We start from the raw sequence: 21,565 nt of genomic DNA, 5'->3' as shown, positions 1-21,565 counted from the left end.
ATAGAATGCGGGCCTCCCTCTGAGGACACGGACAGTGGGCATCACAAGAAGAGACCAGGCGGCCACTGCGGCCCTTTATCCAAGCGAATGAAAACTAGAAGGAACACTGGAGTGGAGAATGCGCATCTCGCTTTGGTTGAGCAAGCAATGCCCGATCAGCCCCCGATCTCGTCGCACCGTTACGTCTCGAGGATAGCGTTCAAAGGATGCATACAAAAAAAAATAGTCGATCGAAGGCACACACGCGCACGCATGCACAAGGATAATCATTCCGCAGGGACAGGTACGCACTGACTCGTTAGCGTCGGGGAAGAGAAAAATGCAAGGTGGAGAGAGGGCGAGAGTTGGTCGTCCGCATTCCCTGTCCAAGACACCCCTGCATCCTCTGCGTATATAGATAAAAAGCAAAACGAAAAAAAAAAAAACAATGCCCTATCAGCTTCGTGTACGCGCGCCTGCGTAGCGCCAGCGTTTCACAGTATGGTGAGACACTGCCTCGCCCTTGTTCTTTCTGTCTTGATTCTCCGTTTTCTTTCGAGCTTCTTTTTATTTGCGGCCCCACTTCACCTGGCTGTGCGCCTAGGCCCATACATGCGCCTCGCGAAGGTATTCGTTTCGCGCACATGTGTGCGAGTTGTGTATCTCCGTCTGTGTGTGTTGGTGCATACTGGTGCATGAGCTTGATCGACGCTTCCGCTATCGACGGATACGCACTCCCATAAACGTGTAGGCAGACACCATACACGGCAACGAGATAGAGAGAGAGGCAGCATGCATACCGGGCCCGAAGGGAGCGTAGAGGGGAGTTAAAAGGCAAGGAGAAGAGACAGCTGTGACAGTCAACGTGACAACCCCCCAAAAGCCGAAACGAGCAGCATCGCAGAGCTCGCAGCAGAGAGGAAAAAAAAGGAACACACATCGGCGAATAGATGGGCCCTAGACGGCGAGAGGGAGTGAGGAAGACACTTGCGAATACATCGGTGACTGACTGAGGTGGTGGTGGTGGTAGAGAATACGGAACGTGCTTGTACAATACGATGGAAAGCAACAAAACACGAGGGCGAACAAAACACACCAGCAACAGTAATGCGGAAAAAGAAGACAAACACACATGAAGAGTTTTATTCTGAAATTGTTGGTGGTGGCACACATACACTTCCTTAGACTGCCACACACGCACACACCATACTTGCCTGCTTTCCTTTTTTTTTTCATCCATTACTTGCTTAGCGATCCTGCATGCGTTCTGCGTGCAGTGCGGTGATAGTGGCGGTGAGAGCGGTAATAGAAGTCGTCGTCCTTGTGTCTTGATAGCGTCTAGAGGGGAGCGATAACGTTTCGATTTCAAAAAGAAAAGGTCTCAGCAACAACAACACGAAAGAAAAGACCCACAGGGAGACAAAGAAGAGAGGCGACACCAAACCAAAGAGGGAAGAGGGGAAAGAAAGTAAGCCCCAGCGTATGGGCCATCCCACACGTATGTAAGAGAAACGAACCGCAAGGGAGGGGCGCGGTAAAGTAGAAGAGAGCCGGAAAACACAGAACTAATCAAGACGTGGCCACACAAGAGGGACCAACAAGGAGCAAGCAAAACAAAGTAAAGGCAGTGATAACACATGCGCGCGCGCACACACACAAAGAAAGGAAACAAAGGAGTATCAACCGTGCGCGGCGTGGGAAGGAGAAGCGACGGGGTTGGGGGTAGGGCGAATGGATGGTAATATAAGCAAGAAAAAGAGACAAGCAAGACGGAGATCAGCTAGCCGGCCTCGAAAGCCGCTCCCCCTCCCGCAGACGGCGTTGCTGTACTTCTAAGCCTCTTTCCGTTGCCCCCCAAAAAAGCGCGCACACACGAAGAAAAAGAAAGTGGCGGTGGTGGTTGGAGGGCAAAAGACGCAGGCACATGTACACATACATACTACTTAGCGCTACCACCCTCCTCCTCTCAAAGAGGGAAAAAATAATGTAACCGTACGCTTACACAGGCACACGCTCTATGTATTTTGCATGCGACACATCTCCCCACCACATAACTCGTGTGGCACAGGAAAAGAGGGGTGGGGAAGGGGGGGGAGAAGCCTGACAGTATCTAAAGGGTCTTCTCTCCTCTGACAAACAGACAAAATACCCGCGCTGACAACATGCGTACAGACACAAGACAGTAAAATAGGAGACGGTAGTACGCAAGCTGTCAAGACACACCCACACTCACACACACGCCCTCAACACTTGCAAGGGGAAGACGGGGTGCGCGGGGGTTGGTGAGCGAAAAGAGGAGGAGGAAAACGGAGTCTGAACAGGGAGCGAGAGAAAGCGAGCTTGCTTATCTCGGGAGCACAACGTCGTAGACAACAGCAAAGTGCCGCAGGGGTGAAGACAGAAGAGGGAGGGTGACGGAAATTTTTTTTTTAGTCAGGGAAGACACGTTCGCAAAGACCTGCACACCCGCCATGGCTGTGGAGCGAGAGAGAGAGAGAAAAAAAAAGGTAGCGGTGATGGGGTAGAGACGTAAGATCAAACATACAGAGGAGAACAAAAAGAGAAGAGGACGGAGTCAGAAAGACATTGAGTTAACGCGCAGAGCGGAACAGCTATGTTGAGGCGAGAAACACGAGAGGCAAAGAAGGTGAAAGAGGCGGAAAAAAAAATAGATGCCTCGTCACCACAACCAAGGACATGCACACTCGCAGACAAGCAAATGCACATGCACCCAGTCACGCACAGCAGGATACATTAAAGGGGAGCATCTCACATGGAGGATCGAGTTCAAACACACACACACACACGTACTAGAGAAGGCTGCTAACAAAGAGACAACAACAACAAAAAAGACGACACACCCAGATGCGCTGAGAACGACTCGCAACAGTACAATCCAGACGACGGCTTCTGCATTATGTGTGTATGTCTGCACGTGAAGTTTTTGCGTTTGAACACTGGAAGCATGCATACGTGCACACACCGGGCGGTCCAGAGGGTCAGATAAGATACCCTGCAAGCAACCAAGCAAGAACACACACACACACAGAAAGGGCCAGATCCATAAAAGGAGGCTAGAACCGCCGCATGAGAGAATCGGGAAAAAACCGAACACGAAAACAAAAAAAGGTAAACAAAGGCAAAATCAACCACAAAAAGCAACAACAGCAAAAAAAAAGCAAGCAAAGTCGAACAGAAATGAACGAAAACGAAAAAAAAAACAAAAAATAGAGCAAGAAGAGAAAGGAGAAAGAAGTACACGCTCACACGCACGTACTCCTGCCCGCTGCACTGCGTCCCTCCCACGGTCGAAAGGGACGCAGACGCAGGACTAGCAAGCGTCGAAAAAAAAAGGAAAGACTGGAGCTTATGTATGCTTGTCTGTCTGAGCGTGTCTCAGAGTGAAGACAGGAACAGCTACCTAGTGTGTTATGAGGGAGGGATGGAGGAAAGGCAAGTCACATTCTTCATCCACGCGCACGCATACATAGGCACATAGAGACACAAAGAAGAAAAAAGTAAAGAGAAAAAGACCCAGACAAAGACAAAATCGAGGTACGTATGGATGCTCGAGTGCATGTCCGCGTCACCGTATGTGTTTCTCTGTGCTTGTGCACTCAGGAAAGGGGAGCGTTAGCCGCGACAGCCATCGGTGCTCCAAGAGATCAGCAACAAGAGGAAGAAAACATCGTAAGGCTAGCAAACTGCGACCACGCACGCGACAAAACGGAGGCGGAGAAGGGCGGGGGGGGCGAGGCGCCGACAGGGGAGCTTATGTGAACGCTTAATTGGGAAACGAGGAGAGAAGACGTTCCTTTTCGTGCGTATTTGCGTTTTGTTCTACCTTCTTTTTTTTTCGTGAGAGCTGCGGGAGAAGGAAAACATCAGTGGACACACGCAGCGACACAAACCTGGACACACACAAAAAAGGCATGCGCGAAAGCAGTGACGCATAGAGGGAGGGGCGATGGACGTAAAAAGGAGACAAACCCTCGTTACGCCATCCGTGCTACTTAACAAAAAGAAAAGAGACGGAGGGGGAAGGGGAGGGGGTGGAGGTTGCGAAAGTCTGGTAGATACGACGTACACATCACACAGCGAGATCAAAAGCTCACACACACAGAGAAAAAAAGGGGAAAATGAAAAAAAAAGAGGGGAACGTCGAGCGCAGGGTGGAGGAGCAAAAAAGAGAACGGAAGGGAAAGCCACAGAAGCGAAAAAAAGAGAGAGAACGGACAGAGACGCACAGCCTCGTCCGCCCTCAGCCAACCTAAACGAGGGATGGCAGGAGGAGGGAGTCGACCACAGCGCGTGGGTGAACGGGATTGTTAGGTGACAGTGAAAACAAAAGGATCTGTTTCCTTTATTGTTTTTGGCCCGCTGCCATGGTAGGTGCTCATGAGTGTGTGCGTGGAGAGAGATGCGGCGTCGTCGAAGGGAATAGGATGGCACCATTGGAAGTAAGGGTACGTGCATTCCTTGACACTTACATGTCCGAGTAAAGCAAGGGATGCGGATGCCCAGGAAATAACCAGTAGCGCACACCGAAAGCTGTGGAGAGACGCAGTGCAGCAAACCGGAGACGACAAGAGGAAGGAGACCCTACAAGGTTGGAGGGAGAGGGTAGGGTAGAGAGATAGGGTTGGAAGATGCAGACGCGCACGCACACAAATCCAGACATACACGCAAACACGTGCCACAGCAGCCGAAAGGAAAAAAAAGGGAAGTCGACCCGGAAGATGGAGAGAAGGCGAAAGAAGAAAACACCAACGGAGAGCAACAGAACGAGAGAGAGAAAACACATACACACATATATATATATATTAAAAAGCAACCGAGCTAAACAAGGCGCGAGAGATGCAGCCATGTGGTGGCTATGAACGGAATCCGAGGGAGGAGTCAAAGAATAAAAAAAAATAAGAGAGAGATACAGAGGTTGGAAAAGCTGAGAAACAATATGGGGAGAGAGATGGTAATGGAAGAGGAGGGGAAGGGGGGACCCACTCAGACAGGACATACACAGATAGGTAGAGACAAACACATATATATAGATATCCAGAGAGTCGAGGTACACGAAACCAAAAAAGGAAAGGGAAACCATGTATACGAGAAGAGGCAAACAAGGGAACAAAGAAAAGGAGGGATGATGATGGGTGTGGGTGGGTGGGTGGAGGACGAAGAGAGAGGAAGGAAGCGCCGGAAGAACCATAGAAGACAGCAAACACGCGAACAAAGACAAACCAACATGAAGCAAAACACAGACACAGGCACGCACGCACGCACACACACACACAAACGGAGAAACAAATAAAAGAACCATACAGGTAATTTCTTCACCCTCGACGCTCTACTTTCCTGCTCCCTGTTGTTGCTTTCAACACACGCGCAGCCGCGATGTTTTTGTGTGTGTGTGGGGGGGGGAAGGAGGGGAGGGGAGAGAGAAAAAGGACACAGCGATACACAGGTGCGCTCAAAAGAAAAGAACACATATAAATACAGAAAGAGGAAAGCAGACACGTATCTACTTACGAGTGCTATGCGTATCTCTTATTGGCATTTTTGTCTTTGCCGTGTATCCGGCTCGTCGTGAGTGCCGTGCATGTGTGCGCCCTTGTGCGTACGTGAGCGCTAGAAACGAAATAAAACACGTTGTGCAGTCCTCCCACGAGAGATGTGCACGCGCACGTACCTACCGGACCAGAGAGTAAAAACGAAATCACCAGAAAAGTAAGATGGATATGAAGAACAGATGCCCACTAGTACCGAGCGGGTGGCGGCGTGCTTTCGGTGATTTTCTCTTCGCCTTCTTGCTTTACTTCTCTTCGAGGATTCCGGTAGCACTGAAAATGACTAGGAGAGAAAAGGCATCAGGGCAGAGCGTGCGGGGTGTGGGGAGTAGAAAAACGGTGGGCGTGAGCTTGTAGGGAGGCCTTACCCTACTGCGCTCCAGTGCGACCAGTTGCCTGCGTGCCCCGCTGCTCCTCACGAGTAAGGTGGGCCATGCATGCCGCATCCACGTGTGTATAAAGGTGCCAAATGAAGGGGGAGGGGTTGACTGGGATACGCCTACATCCTCAAAAAAGAGATGGGAATGCGCGCCAAAAAAAAATAGTGGAAGAGAGAAGCGAGGAGAAGCCCCATCGGGAACAGGAAGCGAAAAAAAAAAGAAAGCAACAGCGACAGAATCGAATAACTTCCCCCATCTATGCACACATACACGCACATACGTACCCGCGCGAAGGGGAAGGGCGAGAGAGGTCTTTACCTTGTTCCTAGAACGGTAGGCAGATACATGTGCGTGTGCATGTGTGTGGGCCTCTGTGTCTGTATGGGTTTTGGGAGAGCCAGAGAGCGAAGAAGCAAGAAACAATCAGAGGACAATAGCAACAACAAAAAAGGTGCTCAGCATTCAGCGCGACACGGCTGAGAAGGTAACAACGAGAGGGAGAGAGCACGACATTTTTCTTAATCGGGAAAAGAAAGACAAGACGAGCACACACACACACACACAAATAAAACACACATAAAAGAGAGAAAGTAGCGTCGAAGGGTCGAACAAACAACAGCGGTTTGAATCTGGTTGATGAGTGGAGATGAGGAGGGCAGAGGGACATGTACGGAAGGGCCGACTCGTCGGCAACCCACTTTCGCACAATCAAACATGCACGCCAACGCTTGCGCACATCCACGCACAACAACATGTAGCGTGTACGTGGCTCCGTTTGGTGCACAAGGCGCAAATATCTCGCAAGAACGAGAACGCCAGCAAACAAAAATAATCTGATGGGGAGGGGGTGGGCAACGCAGCAGCCAGCGCAACAGGGAGGTGGGGAAAGTAAAAGGCGCACGTGCGTCCATGGTGACTGTCAACGGAAATAGAGAAACTTAGTGTATCTGGGGTGAGGGAGGAAGAAACAACGGCTGCGCTTGCCTGGCGGAAGCACAGTGAGTCAGGGAGCAAGAGGGGAAACACGAGATTAGAGTCCCAAAAGGCATACACACACGCTTCGCAGAAAACTCGGGAGAAACAACGTGACGTACATGAGCAGGGGAATGGACAGCATACACCAAAAAGACACAAACACACAGCAACCCCGGCGAAAGGGAGCCAGAGGAGGAAGGCCTCCCTCTGCCCTCCTTCACCTTCTGCCCAATCTAAGCGTGCACGACGACCCACACTTGCGTTTGTCTGTGAGGCACGTCTGAAATGAAAAAGAGCGGAAGGGGTGAGGACAAGAGTAAGGCGAGGAGAACACACGCACAAACACATGCACACACGAGGGAGAAGATCAGAAAGAAGGCGTGGAAATAGAAGAGGCGAGATGGAGAGAGAGAGAGACACAGCTGAAGACACGGTGCGTTGGGTTGATAGTGAATAAAGGAGGCGGAGAGGAAAGAATAAGGAGAGGGAGAAGGGGGAGGGGGTATGTAGATGTGTAGGTAGATAGGCGAAGGAGTAAACAAGTAAGTGAGGCCGAGAGGAAGCAGAGGACAGGACACGCTTCTGCACAACCAAAGTCACCATAAAGAAAAAGTGGACTCAGCGTTATAGAGACCGAATACAAGCCGATAATCAAAAAAGAAATGCGTCACATGCAGAACAACGACAACCATCAGGAAGACACACACCCACACCAAAGAAAAGTTCAAAACCAAACGAGGGTGCTAATATCGACACCCACACGAGTGTAAAAAAACCAAGGAGGGAGAAGACACAAAAAACGAAACAACGACCGTGCGGAGAGAGAAAGAAGGAGCGCCAAGAACGAGAAGAACACGGAGTCGTATAGGGTCTGTGAACAAGAACAAGGGAGAGGGAGGGGAGTGGGGATAGGGAAGTGAGTGGGTGGGGAAGAAGATAGCACATGGAGCCAAACACTCACCACTAAATCCTCACGCGTGTAAAAAAAAAACGAAGGAAGACGTGCGCGCACACAGGTAAACGGATTCATATACAGACCTGTACAACGGAAGAAGAAAAAGGGACAATATAGTTTTTTTTTTCTTTCGTGTAGACAGCGATTGTGAAAAGCGGGTGTGGGGGTGTGATGAAGAAGGTGGTAAGAGACGAGAAAGATAAATAGGGACAACATAGGAAACAAGAGCACTAGCGGAAACTACGTGGATACAAAGAGCCAGCCAAAGAAAAAAAAAACGGCTTCAGAGAACTGAGGAGAGCGAGATTGCCCAAGCAAAACGTTCATCTTCCGTGTTGCGTCTTTTGTTCCCTCCTGTCGTTTTCCTTCCTCTTCGTGCGCAGCCACGTGCTTATCCGCGGGCCCTCTCCCTCCGCTCGACACACTCACTGCAGCCAGAGGCGTGCGGGCTTCGGAGAAGGCGGTATGCCCCCCCCCCCCCGCCTACTGCCACAGATTCATGGCAGTGGCCTAACCATCGCGGCACATGCGCGCAGGCCGTCCAGCCACGCCCCCCGAGGCAGCAACGCCGCCCCCGTAGCAGGCCCCAAGATCCACTAGTGCGATCATTGTGCGCACGCGCTGCCATGCACAGCCAGCATGGTGTTTCGCATCCAAGCAAAGCATCCAGAGGTCAGCGGAGTACGAGCGATGCACGGAAACGGCGCGAGGAGATCCGCGCCGATCAACCCCAAAGTGCATGTGCGCGAAGCATGCGGCATACGCCCTACATCCGACCGGGTAGGCTGATGCGGCACAGATGCCGGAGGCGTGACGAGAACACCCCAGACTGGCACCATCGAGTCCTCCAGACCCGAATGTGACGGGCCTCCGGAGCAGATTATGGGATGCCACGGCTTGAAGCCACTGAAAGGGCGAAGCACGGCATACGGGCAGAGTGTGCAAGGGGGTCTCAGTGGGCCCTGGCCTGCGGCTGGCCAACTGTTTCCTTGAGCCCATCCGGCATGCGCCTGGACAACACCCTGTTACATGCACGCCAGGCACCACCGCTTTCTGCCCTCGAGCAGGACCCTGGACGCAGGCCGCGAGGATCGAAGCGTGCAGCTCACGCGACTCTCCTTCTGGCGTCGATTACGCAGCACGTACCCAAAAGAAGGAACGAGGAAGGACAAGAACCCGCTAGACGCATGGCCCGATTCAGCGGCAGATGGTGTCGTCCTACAGAACCAGAGTGTAGCCGTGGTGCAACAGAGGTAGTTGAAGTGTGGTTCTCGATGCACGCATACTTTTCCTGCCTTCTTTGTGGTGCTGCGATGGCGACGTCGGTAAGAAAAAAAAATGCATATTCTTCCTTCGCATCTTCTTCGTTATTACGTGCTCTCTACATCAATGGCTGTGCGCATGTGTGTGTGTGTGTGTGTTGCCTACCTTTCACTGCCAGCCCTCTTAAACGTTGCCTCTGCCTTCTTTCGTTAACATTGCAGCTGCTTTTTTTTTTACTCCCTGAGGAGATGGAGGACTTTATATTGCTTATGGCGATGATGTTGCGCGAATTGTGTGAAAGAAGGGGAGGACAGAGGGGCGACAAATTCGTACGTAGAGAGGCGAGGAAAGAGGGGGGGGGCGTGTGAGACACAGACGCACAGAGAAAATAGAACGACAAAGGCATAAACATGAGAACAGTAAAGCACCCGAGCGCACAAGGAACAGAAACGGTGTAGGGCAATACAATATAGAATAAGGAAGAAGGAGGCATGCCCAACAAGGAGCACACCGAAATACCCGCATACGCGCACACACGGGGACGCAAACGTGAGGGCTGCGTGCCGAGCAATCAAAGACGGAACGAAAAAAAAAAGAAATGAGGAAATAGACAGACAAAAAGTAAAAATTCATGTGAAAAAAGCTCAGCACGCTTGAGAGAGCAGAGGATGGGAAGGGGCGAAAGATCATCTATCTACTATTCCTTCTCCCGCTCTTGCCACATTCCCAATTTCCCCGTGCCCTTCGATGCATATCTCTTCGTGGTCTTGCTTTTTTTCCTCGCGTGAACGCAGAGGGTTTGCGCAGTCACATGAAGCGAGCCGCCAAAACATCGTTGAAAAGTCCAGCGGGGCCACTTGTGTAGCCAGAGGGGTACGCGGGCACCGCAGCGTTGCCGCCGTTCGCGGCCATGCTATTGTAGGAGGGAGCCTCGATGAAGTAGATCGGTTGCTGCTGGTGCTGCTGTAGCTGGAGGACACCCGGCGCGCCAGCCGGCATCGCGAACAGCATCGACCGCTGCTGATAATGCGAAGGGAGAGTGTGGAGAGACTGCGGGGTGACCGCCAGTGGTGAGCTCGACGGCACCATGGCAAAGGTGGAGCCGGCAGGGACCCCACTCACTGTGGAGATGAGAAGGGGCTGCTGGCCAATGAGGGCAAACTGCTGCTGATGTGTCTGGTGCTGCTGAGAGTTCTGTGGCTGCAAAGCCTGGAACTGCGCCATCGAGTTCGACGCGCCCTTGATCGCCATCACGGCTTGAGGCGCCAGAGAGGTGGCGGTGAGGATATGTACATTCGATGCGTGGTGCTGTGTTGTGGCAGACGAGAGGGGCGAGGGCTGAGTGGGCGACACTTTTCGGGCAACGGGCATCGTTGGCCCCTTGCTGCCGTTGCCCATCTGTGGGCCTCGATGACCGTGGGCGTGGGAAGGGCCACCGGCGCTGTTGCTCCTCGCCGCAGCCTTGGCGCTCGCCTCCGCCACAGCCAGCTCGTATTCTTCCACAAGCTGCTGCACGTTGCGCTCAATGTGCTCTCGCACGAGCTTCGAGGTCGTTGGACCGCCGTCCTCGGAGTTGCCGCCGTTGCCGCCATTCTTTTGTGCCGTGTAAAGAGCAAACTCGCGGTCACCGTGGGCAAATACGCACCGGTGCTGGTACGGGCACCATCCAGACTGATCAAAGTGCCGGCATCGCTTCGTCTTGTAGTGCGAGGCCGCGTTGCTGCTCGGTGCGGAGCTGGCAGCCGGTGCCGCCACTGCCGTTGGTGTGTTCGTACTGGAGTTGCTGGCGCTGCCGTCGCTGCTCTTGAGGGCGCTTTTGTTCGGCGCCGCGCCGGAGGGAGAAGCGTGGGCGGCTTTAAAGGACTCTTGATTCGAGAGCGACTGCCACGACGGCGAGGAGTCCATTTCCGGATAGCCGATCGACGCGATGGTAGCGCAGCCAGGCGAGCGTTCGTTGGCGCCAAACTGCGAGTTCTGCTGCCCTGTGAGGGACGTAATGGCGATCCAGGTGGCGTGTGTGAGGCTATCGCGTCGGCTGTCCTCGGAGCTCGTCGCCGCGTGGGCCTGCTCGTGCAGGGATCCATTTGAGAGGGGTGGCGTGTGCATGGAGAGGGACAGCGTCGCGCAGTTGTTGCTGACGGGTGAGTGGGCCAGGTTGCCGACGACACCCCAGAGAATCTTCTCGACCACAGCAAGGCCGTAGGCGCCCGTGACGTTGGCCGAGAAACCTTCGAAGAAGAAGTCTTCACAGGGCTCTTACGGCGCTGAATGCTTGGGGGTAGGGCCACTAGTGGCGTGCTGAGTGCTATGCCCGCTCGTTTTCACGCGGAATGCGTTGAAGGCGGTGGAGGGTGTCGTTGGCGAAGTTGCTTGAGAGTTGGCGGTGCCAGGACGTGCTGTGATCGCTGAGCGGACGCTGTGCTTGTGTAGCTGATGAAAGGAAATCGAGAGGGGGAGAAGAAGGGACCCGACAGGAGCCGTCCGACACAAACACCCCAAAGTAGGGAGAGAAGAGGAAGCAAGAAATTCGAAAAGGAACCAGCAAGACAAACAAAACTGCACGAGGACAATACGAGAAAGATAGAGGAGAGCAACAACAACAACAAAAAAATGAAACAGAGAAAGAGGTAGGGGGTGGGGAAGGAGTGCACCTTTCAGCCGTATTGCTTGTGCGTATAGCGAGTTTTCCCTTTTTTCTTAGAATGCTTTTATCTTGTAGTAATCCGTTGTCAGTTATTATACACTTTTCGTTGCGTATAAGTGCGAGCGCCTGTCCACGTCTGTGAGGGTCAGAAGCAGGAAGAGAGAGAGAGAGACAACGAAAAAAAGAACCAAAACGCAAGGGAGAAGGGGGTGGGAGGAGGTACAAACTCACGACAGACACGCAAACGTGCAAGTAGGAAGAGAAGGGAGAGGGGGGGGGGGGCGAAGAAACAACAACGGAGAAAGATGAAAACAGGCCGAACAAACAATATAAACAAAAAAGAGACAAGAGACCTGCAGTTAGGAGAAGGGAGAACACTAAAAGAAATACGGAGAAGCCTTTCACGAGACGGAGTACGAGCAACGCGAGGAAGAAAAAAAGAAAGCGCGCACAAAAGGGTACAAAAGAAATTATGTAGAGTTGAAAGAAAACTAAATAAAACGACGCTGTTTCCACACTCTTTTATTGGTGCTGTACACTGACCGTTTCTTTGTGTTTTTTTTTTTTGCTTTATATCGTTTATTTATCCGTTCTCCGCTTGCACACACACACACACACACACACAACTGCGTTGGATGAGGGAGAGTTCCACAGTGAAGAAAACAGACAGAGAGACTCACCGAGGCGAAGCAACGACGGCGAAGAAAAAAAGTGTAGAATGCAGAGAAACACCCCAATGTTGTACGCAGGGCGGCGTGCGTGTGGGCAAGGAAAGAAGCGAAAAGAGGTGTATGTGTGTGTGTGTGTGGAGGGAGGTGATAGGGAGAAACAGAAAAAAATGCACAAAAAAAAAGGAAAACAAACTGGAGCGGGCAATTGAGCGAGAGAGAGAGGAGCTATGCTTCACTGACTCTGTGAGGAGTATTCCTTTTATTTTCCCTTTATTTGGGGTGGTGGGAAGGCTTCCCCAAAGACAGACAGACACGAGCGCACGTGAAGCAGGGGAAAAAATAATAATCGCGAGCGTGGGTGGGTGGGAGGGAAGTTTGAGAGACCACCACCGCTACACACAAAACGAGACCAGTGCGAAAAGGGCAAACAGAAGGAGAACGAAAAAGAGCAAAAAAAAAAAAGATAAGCGCAAAGATGGAATCACACAGGTGCACCAGAGAAAAAAATACTTCTGTTTTCCTTCTACTATATATGCCTGAATTTCACAAGAGCACAACAATGACGGAAAACAGCAAATCAAAAACGAAGGAACAGCCACACGCACACACACGCACACACACACACACACACACACACACACAGAGACAGACAGACACAGGCGTAGACGCACAAAGGAGAATTTCACAGTAAAAATGGTAAAAAAAAACAGAAAAAAGAGGCACAAACAACGACAAGATATCCTTACAGTGCGGATTAGCAAGTGAAAGTGAAAAAGAAGAAACACACACACTCTCTTTGTGTGCGTGGGGGAGGGGGAGGAGGAGGAGGAGGAGGAGGAGAGGGGCGGACGGGTGGTGAACAGGGAGAGTGGAAAAATAGAGAACGGTCGCACAAAAGAAGAGAGAGTGGGCCAAAGAGAAGAAATTAAAAACAAAGAAAGACAAAAAAAAAGAAAACGGCCAAACAAAAAAAAAGCAGAACAGGCGTAAAGGAAAGAGAGAAAGATAATGTCAATATGATCGATCAACGGTATGGGGAAGAGGAGGAGGCTCCTGCGAAGAGAAACGAAAAAAAAAGGAGAGAACGACAGTGGAGGAGGGGTGATGGTGAGCTGCCGAAAAGGACGAGGAGATATATATTCAGGTGCACTTCAGAAGCAGTAAACGAGGTCGAGAACGAGCAAAAGGGGGAGGGAGCAAGAGAGGGAAAGTCGAGTAGCCAAAGTGTTGAGGCGCGACGTGTCACGAAAGCAAAAACTTCCTTGTTTTTTTCCCTTTCCAAATATTGTTTTATTGTGCCTTTGCGTGACTGCTTGTTACGCTGCCCTTGACGGGTCTTCGCTCGCCTCTTCGAATTAAACCGGATGCGAACACTTTTTCTTAGGTCCTTTTTTCCAATCTCTGGCTTCCCTTTCGCGCTGTTCGTGGTGCTGCAGTGCGTGTGTGTATGCGTGTATGGCTTGCGTATTTGTGAATTTCTGATTATTAGTTAGCGCGATGATGATAAAACGTGAACCGAAAACAAAACCAAAATGAGAGATTCCTTCTTTCCTTTGCTGCGCGCGTGTCTACCTGTGTATGTAAAGTTTCCCTCTCCGTATTCACCTTGTTGGCTTTGGCTTACTTGACGTCTCGCAACGAGGGGGTGGTGGTGGTGGTGGTGGCAGAAAGACTCGAGCCGTAGGAAAAAAAAAAGAAAATGAAACACAGTAACAGAATCGAACTTATACAGGCCAGAAAAGGGGGAAAAAGTAGAGAGACCACGTCTACTGTCACGTGCGTGGCCGAGGGCGAGAGGGAAAGGCGAAAAACTTTTGTAGCCGTGTTCCTTCGCAAGGGTATGGTCGTGCTTCCTTTACCTGTTTTTGATGCTCGTCTAATCCTGCTTTGCAATTTTCCGCTTAAATGCTTCCGCGTTATTTTTTTTTTCTTGTATCTCTCTCTTGCCTCGATACTCTGCGCGAGTCCCACAGAGTTCAATACTGCTGCACACACACACACAGAGAGAGAGAGAGACAGAGACACAGACAAAAAGAGCAAAGCAAAGGCGGGCCGAGTGAGTGCGAGAGGAAAGGGCGAAAGGGGTGCTGAATGGTGAAAAGCGAAGCAGGAGATGGGCGGAATAGAAGGGTGGATGCAAACACGGGAGAGGATGAGAGACGCGTTGCCTGAGAAATTTTATTCACGGATTCGCTCCTTGTTTTTTTTTTCTGTTTTATTCTTCTTTTCACTCGTCCTCTAGATTTTCCGCCCAATCCCTTTTATATGGCTGTGCTTTCCTTTTCTTGATCGAAGCGGGTCCGCATACGACGCGCGTGCGCTTGTATTTGCCTGTGGGTGTTTTCCCTGCGTCCTTTCCTTTTGTGCTTTTTTTTCTTGTTGGTACGCGATCTGCGCAGAAGAAAAGAAAACCCAATAAAGAGAAATCGAGAAAAGTAGAGAGAGGGGAGGGGTCGGGGGATGGGGTAAGGCGTGGTGGGGAGGAGGGGCGGTGAAGTGTCGTATGTGAGCGAAGGGGTGGGGTGGGTGGGGTAGCACGTGTGAAGCGCAGTCAGACACTCGAACACAAGACGACAAGCTCCACACACACACAAAAAAAATACGAGATACGTGTAGGTGGATGCTGTGATGCGTGCGGGCGCGTGCAGCTTTGCGCAGGAGTGCAGGACAAACACAAGCCAAGGGGGGGGAGGGGGCAAAAGCAAACGCCTAGACAAGAACACTGTGGCCGTAAAGACCAAAACAACGACAGCTGCACACACAAAAAAAAAACGCACACACTCAAGGCGGTACTCAAACGCGCGAGCGCACAGACACACACACACACAATTATATATATATATGAATATATAGAAAGAACACACTCAGGCCAAGAGAGAGATTCGAGAGAATACAGCGGAAAACAAAAAATCGAAAAACTAAAGTGTGCCTTTTTCACCTGCTTATTTTCCCCTTATGTTTTTTTTTTCGTATTTTCTCGCTCGAACGGGTGACGCCTGTGCGTGGCGGGGGGTCGGTGTCTCTGTGTGTGTGGGGGAGGGGATAGAGAGAAGGGCCGGAGAGGTGGGAGGGGTGCGTGCAAGACTTGAAAGAATTTTGGTTCCCTGCCGTGCGTGGGTGCGTGTGTCGTAACCGCCCTGACTCCAACTAAGAAATGCAAACAAAAAAAGAGAGGAGAAACCAGTCGCTTGACAAATAAGGGGTGGAGAGGGGATAACACGCACACCACACAGCCAAAGGGCATACACACACGCTCTTTTTATGTACCTATGCTTTCATGTGATGTGGTGAGATGAGGCTTGTGGGGGTCTCGAGGGAGACACGAGCGAAGACGAATGGGGCGAGCGTGCAAAAATAATAATAATGAAATGGGAGGTGACGTCTCTTATGTGCATCCGCGTGATGGGGAGGGGCACGCAACCAATGGCCGTGAATGACGTCGTTGATGAGGGTGCGCGAGCGTGTGAATGGGAGCACGGATGATTGTGAGGGAGAGGGAAAAGAGTAGAGAGCAGTGGAGTTCATTGTTCATGTAGTTCTCCACGCATATATATATATATATATATACATGCACATCCTCATCCTCCACCTCGTACAGTATCGACGGTGGGAGGGACAGGGGAAGGTGGGAGGTGAGAGGTGGCAAAGCCGCCAGAGGGGTTCCTGCTTGTCCTTTGAGGATGGCCAACACAGTGCCCCCCCCCCTCCCCCGTTCTACAAACAACGTGATCCGCCGCGCAAAGGGCCGAGTCACATTTTCCGCGCGTGCCCTCCGTCCTGAGCATAGTTGCGCAATCGGAGGCAACAGGAAAGGAGCGAGAGGAGAGTTGTTGGAATGATGGCGAGCAGCCCCCCTCCCCCCAAATATATGCACACACATACACAGGTGAGCTAGTTGCTTCATGTGTATCAATGACACGTTTCTTTCGCCTCGCCCCATTTTCTCGCATCTCTGCCTTGTAGGGAGTGGTAGCGTGGATCGGGGTGTGGGAGGGCACCAGCACCGATTTCTTTTTCTTCCCACATTTCTTTTGTCGTGTGCATTGTATTTCAAGACGGTGAGATCAATGAGAGACGAGCCGGCACAGACATTGAACGAATGAAAGGGCAAAAAAAAAGAAAAGCACAGGAGAAAGGAAGATGACAAGATAGTAAAAAAAAAAACAACAACGACAACAACAACGGCAACAACAGAAAAGATGGCGTGCCGCTGAAGTATTCCCTTTTCTCTTTTCGTGTTCCATTCTTCTTGCTACTCTCGTGCGCACCTTTTTATCGCCATTGCGCTTTCCATGCATTCGTGTTTTGGGCTGCTATTCATTTTTTTAGAAGCGGCGAGACACAGAAGGAGAGCAAGCGACAAGACGGAAGAATACGCAGAAATACACACACGCACAGACACAGACAGAAAAAAAGAGAGAAGAACAGAAAACAAAAACCAAACTAACTAACGAACAACAACAGAAAAACAGTGCCGTGAAACACACACACACACACACGCACACACACACACACACTACACACGCGCGAAGGATCCTGGACGACGCCAAAGCAAAGAGCGATCATGAAACCAAGTGATCCGGCTATGCCACACGCGCTTACACTCTTCTTTTCCGATAACGTACCTCATTCCAGCGTCTTGCCTGACTCCTCCTAACCTTCTGCTCACGTACTCCCGCCTTGCCTGCTTGCGTGTTTGTCGACTCTCCTCCCTCACCCAACCCCTGCCTGTCTTCGCCCTCTCCCTTCTCTCGAGCCGCAAGCCGTCTTCTCTTCCACATCCTATCCACAAGAGAAAGACCCACTTCCACATACGCACGCCCACACACTCACACTATAGGTGTAGCAGCTCCGCTACTCAGCTTGTTGCCTTCACGCGTGGATGAGACCAAGAAGCAGCACAACGAAAGAAGCCGGAGAAGTCCCAGTTGATCTGTGCGCACGCTTTCGTCTGTGCCGCCGCCTCTTCGCATGCACAAGAGCGTAGAGCGAGGGGGGGTAGGGGGGGGGCGGGGGATGGAGCGAGAGGAGGAGAGAAGACAGGGAGGCACTCAATATCGAAAACGAACAACAAAAAAACAGACAAGAAACATAGCTAAGCGAACAAACACATCAACGGTACGCACAGACTAACAGCGTCTAGAGAAAAAAAAACGCCAGCAGTGACTATGGCAGCGCTTCCACCCTCTTGGCTTCTCCGTTTTTCCTTCGTCTGAGTTACGTGTAAAAAGCGGCGCGAGGCCTGCGTGCACACGCATAGGCCAAACACCGGAGAGAGGGCGAGCGAGCGAGTCAGCGAAGTAGAGCGTGAGAAGACGACGACAAGAGCACAACAGCACAACAACGAAAACAGCAACGAAAAACAGGCAAAGACACAGGGAGAAGGGGCCCGGGTAGAGGGCCATCAAATCCGAAAGGAAAAGATCACTCCCCACACACACAGACAGACAGGGAGGATACGCAAGTCAAGAAACAGGAGAGGGGAGGGGAGGGGAGGAGGGGGCCGGGAACATATGACAGAAAGGGACTGGGGCGGGGAGAAGAGATGGGCTGGAATGAAAAAAAAAAAAAAGACATGCTCAGAGAGAGGGAGGAAGGGAGAGCAATAGCAAAGAAAAGTTCAACCACACCACCATCACGCAGACATCGCAAGGAAGAAGAGAGATGTAAAGAAGCACATCCGGCCGCTCCACTCACCTGCTCGCGCCTCTCTCCCTCTCTTTTCCCTCCCAAGTGTACAAAGCCTTAAATGAAGGGGTGGGTGGGTGATTGGGTGGTAGCGATGGCGACAGAGCGCGCGCAGGGAATGAAGAGGCGGCGAGGATGGGGTGAGGTACACCCGAAATACCGACAGCGAAGAGAAAAAAGCGAACAGAGAAGCACCGCACACACGCACAGAAAGACGCATGCATCTAACCCCACAAGAGAAAGACTAGAGAACATGAAGAAGGGGTGTGGGGACGCCAACGGCAACAGTAACGACAAACAAACAAAAAGCGACACACAGGGAGAGAGAGAGTGCACATCTGAGGAGGAGAGAAGGGGGAGCTCGCACAAAAAAAGAATACGTGCACCCCCAACCACGACGAACACAGACGTTCGCATCCACCACATACACATGCAACAAGAGAGAGAGAAAGCAGGAGAGGACACCCGGAACGGCCGAACCCATCCACTTCCTCGTGAGTTCCCCACTCGAAAACGAGAGAAATGAGAGGATCCGGAAAGGGGCAAAACGAAGAAGTGACGCCGAGAGGATGGGATGCACACGCGTGTGTATGCGCGCCGCTGATGCTTGGCCATGCGTAATCTATAGAGAGTCAAACAATCGACTCACCGGGCCCCCTTGCCCTTCCGCTGCCACGCGATCCGAAGAGCACACTGGATCTCTCTCGTTTGCTTCTCACTTGCCTCTATGCCGAGGATACGGGGGTAGGAGCGGAAAATGAGACGCATCTCCTCCTGCTTCCACTCGTTGCGGAGGGGTTCCGCTATCTTCTCCATCTCGGCCTTGCCAGCTGCTCACATTCCTCTCCATCTGCGTGCTGTCTCCTCACCGCGCGTGAGAGGGAGAGGCGCGGGGGTCTGGAAAGACGCAAACCGCCACGCCAGCGGAGCGAACAAAAAAAAGCCAAGGGGAAGGCTACGCAGAAACCCATACGCGCACTTGCGGAGAGGAAGAGAAGCACACCCGCCGCACGACCCATTCAACATGCACGCGCGCACACACAGAGGCAGGGCAGAGGCGATGTTTCGATCGACAACATGGAAAATGGCAAGAAGACGAGAGATGCGTATGGGATTACGGAGGAGAAGGTCATGTGCGACTCGAACGCCAGCAGCTTTCACTCTGTTGCCTCATCCACATGACACTCCGCATTAGAAGAGCATTTTCCGTTGCGATCTCTTCCACAGTACTCTTCCATCTACTCCTCTTCCCCTTTTCTCTTTTTTTTTCCAAAGACTCGCATCGTGCGCGCTTCACTACTGCTGTTCTTGCGCACCCGATTCCTGGTTGTTAGCGCTGTTCGGAGCACCACCGTTGCCGCCCTGTGCGGGGCTTTGGTTCACCGGGGAGCCGTTGCCTGCAGCGCCACCACCGTTGCTGCCGCCCGGGAACGACTGCTGCTCCTGCAGACTCTCGTGAATGCGCTTCAGCGTCCAGTCGAAGACGTAGTCGACGTGGTAGCCCTCGCGCACAAAGAGGTCGCGGAACATGCGTTTCAGGTACGAGTAGTCAGGCTTGTCCTCGAAGCGCAGCGCACGCACGTAGTTCATGTAGGCGGCGAACTCGCTGGGGAAGCCCTTGCACAGGAGTTCCACCGGCGTCGTCTGCTTTCGCTCGGAAATGCGGTTGTACTTCTCCTGCTTCGTGTGCGCCTTCAAGCCCTGCCATGGCAGCGATCCCCGAAGGAAGTACATGAGGATGTAGCCGATGCCCTCCATGTCGTCACGGCGGCCCTGCTCCACGCCCATGTGTGTGTTGATACTACAGTAGCGGGCCGTGCCTGTCAGGCTCTTGCCTTCCTTGTATGGGATGTGGGCGTGCGTGCGGGGGTCACGATACTTCTTCGCCAGCCCAAAGTCGATGATGTACACGTGGTGGCCCTTCTTTCCGGTGCCCATGAGGAAATTGTCGGGCTTGATGTCGCGGTGCAGAACGCTCTTGCTATGCACAAACTCGATGCGGCTGATCATCTGGTCCGCCAGCATCAGCGTCGTCTTCAGCGAAAGGCGGCGACCGCAAAAGGAAAAGAGGTCTTCCAGCGAGGGGCCGAGCAGCTCAATCACCATCACGTTGAACTCACCCTCGACGCCGTGGTAGAACATCATGGGGATGCCGACGGCGCCGCCGCCGCTGCCGAGAATGCGATAGAAGCGCGACTCATACGTGAGCTGCGGGTGGCGCGTCTTCACCTGCTCGAGCTTGATGGCGACTGGGTCTCCCGTCTGAATGTTCGTGCCGCGGAAGATCTCACCGAAGGAGCCGGAGCCGATCTTCTGACCGATCCGGTAGCGGTTGCCGACGCGCAGTTCCACGTTCATGTTTGAGCTGCAAAGCGCTTGCTCGTGTGTGCGTCGCTGTGCGCTTCTACGCTCAGGTGGGCGCACGGGCAAGAGAGAATAGGAGAGCGAAACGCCCGCTATAGCGTGAGTCAATCTTTTCTTTCCTGCGGCCCTCTCTGCTATGAAACAGCGCGTATCCCTGCGCGCGATGCTCTTGTGGGCGTGTGTCGATGACTGTGCCTCTCTATCTGCGTGTTTGTGCCTCGATAAAGTGCTTGCCAATGCCGAGAGAGAGAGAGAGATGCACCCACAGCTAGAGCGGCACGCACAAAAAAAAAGACGAAGGCGAGGTGGAGGGAGCGGGTGTGCCACAGAAACGAAGTCGCTGCTTGCACTGATCCGTTGGTGTTTTTTTGTTTGCTTTTTATTTTTGTTTCCCCTTGTTTGCCTGCTTGCGTATGTGTGCCTGACCACGCCAACACGTAAAAAAGGGAAGATAGTGGAGGGGGAGGGGAGCTCAGCGGGTGACAACAAGCGAGCTGTACCAACAACAAGAACGGCTTTTTATTGTTCTGTGTGCTTTTTCTGAACAGGAGAAGGCTCAGTAAAGAAACTACGTTTGTTGTGAAGGGAGGTAGGGGGTAGCGAGCCGAAAAGCTGGATGATGGGCGACATGAGGAGAAGGTTTGGAGTTGGAGCCGCGAGACACGGGCGGTGGAGTCCGCGATGGAAAGCGATGCCCTCGACGCCACTTAGGGAAGATTCGGTACTATAAACGAGCACGTATCAGACAAGGAAGCAGGAGGGCGCAAGTGCTGGTCGTGGCGACCCTTCCCTCGCTCTTGCTGGATGGCCACATCACGTCCGTTGGAGATTGGGCAGGAGGAGGGGGGAGTGGCGGCATGTTGAGTTTCTGCTACTCCCGTTGTTTTGTTTTCGCTTTGTCCTTTTCTTTTTAGCATAAAGCATCACAACTCCCGACGACGAGGACTACCCCAGCGTGACATCACAGGGTCCAGCGCCCTCACTCTGTGTGTGGGGACGCCAAGCGACCCCTCCCCCTTATCCCTGCCAATGCCGAAGCACCTCCGGCGGTGACAGGGTCAAGCACCTACAACCCAAAG

At 52.2% G+C, this 21,565-nt stretch overlaps 2 protein-coding genes across 2 annotated transcripts; both read right to left on the bottom strand.

Annotated features, from left to right (window-relative positions):
- Positions 1–9,926: 9,926 nt before the first annotated feature.
- Positions 9,927–11,225, bottom strand: LDBPK_351040 (hypothetical protein, unknown function; the record flags this gene model as incomplete). The annotated part of the gene is made up of 1 exon (XM_003864641.1): positions 9,927–11,225. One exon carries the CDS (start codon positions 11,223–11,225, stop codon positions 9,927–9,929), a length of 1,299 nt encoding a protein of 432 aa, XP_003864689.1.
- An 8,193-nt stretch (positions 11,226–19,418) lies between these two features.
- LDBPK_351030 (casein kinase, putative) lies at positions 19,419–20,480 on the bottom strand (the record flags this gene model as incomplete). The annotated part of the gene is made up of 1 exon (XM_003864640.1): positions 19,419–20,480. One exon carries the CDS (start codon positions 20,478–20,480, stop codon positions 19,419–19,421), a length of 1,062 nt encoding a protein of 353 aa, XP_003864688.1.
- Between the last annotated feature and the right edge of the window lie 1,085 nt (positions 20,481–21,565).

This window comes from Leishmania donovani, chromosome 35 (assembly GCF_000227135.1).
Source record: "Leishmania donovani BPK282A1 complete genome, chromosome 35".
In the NCBI taxonomy this organism is placed as follows: domain Eukaryota; phylum Euglenozoa; class Kinetoplastea; order Trypanosomatida; family Trypanosomatidae; genus Leishmania; species Leishmania donovani.
The sequence above is the reverse complement of the archived record's forward strand: the minus strand, read 5'-3'. Positions and strand labels throughout refer to the sequence as shown.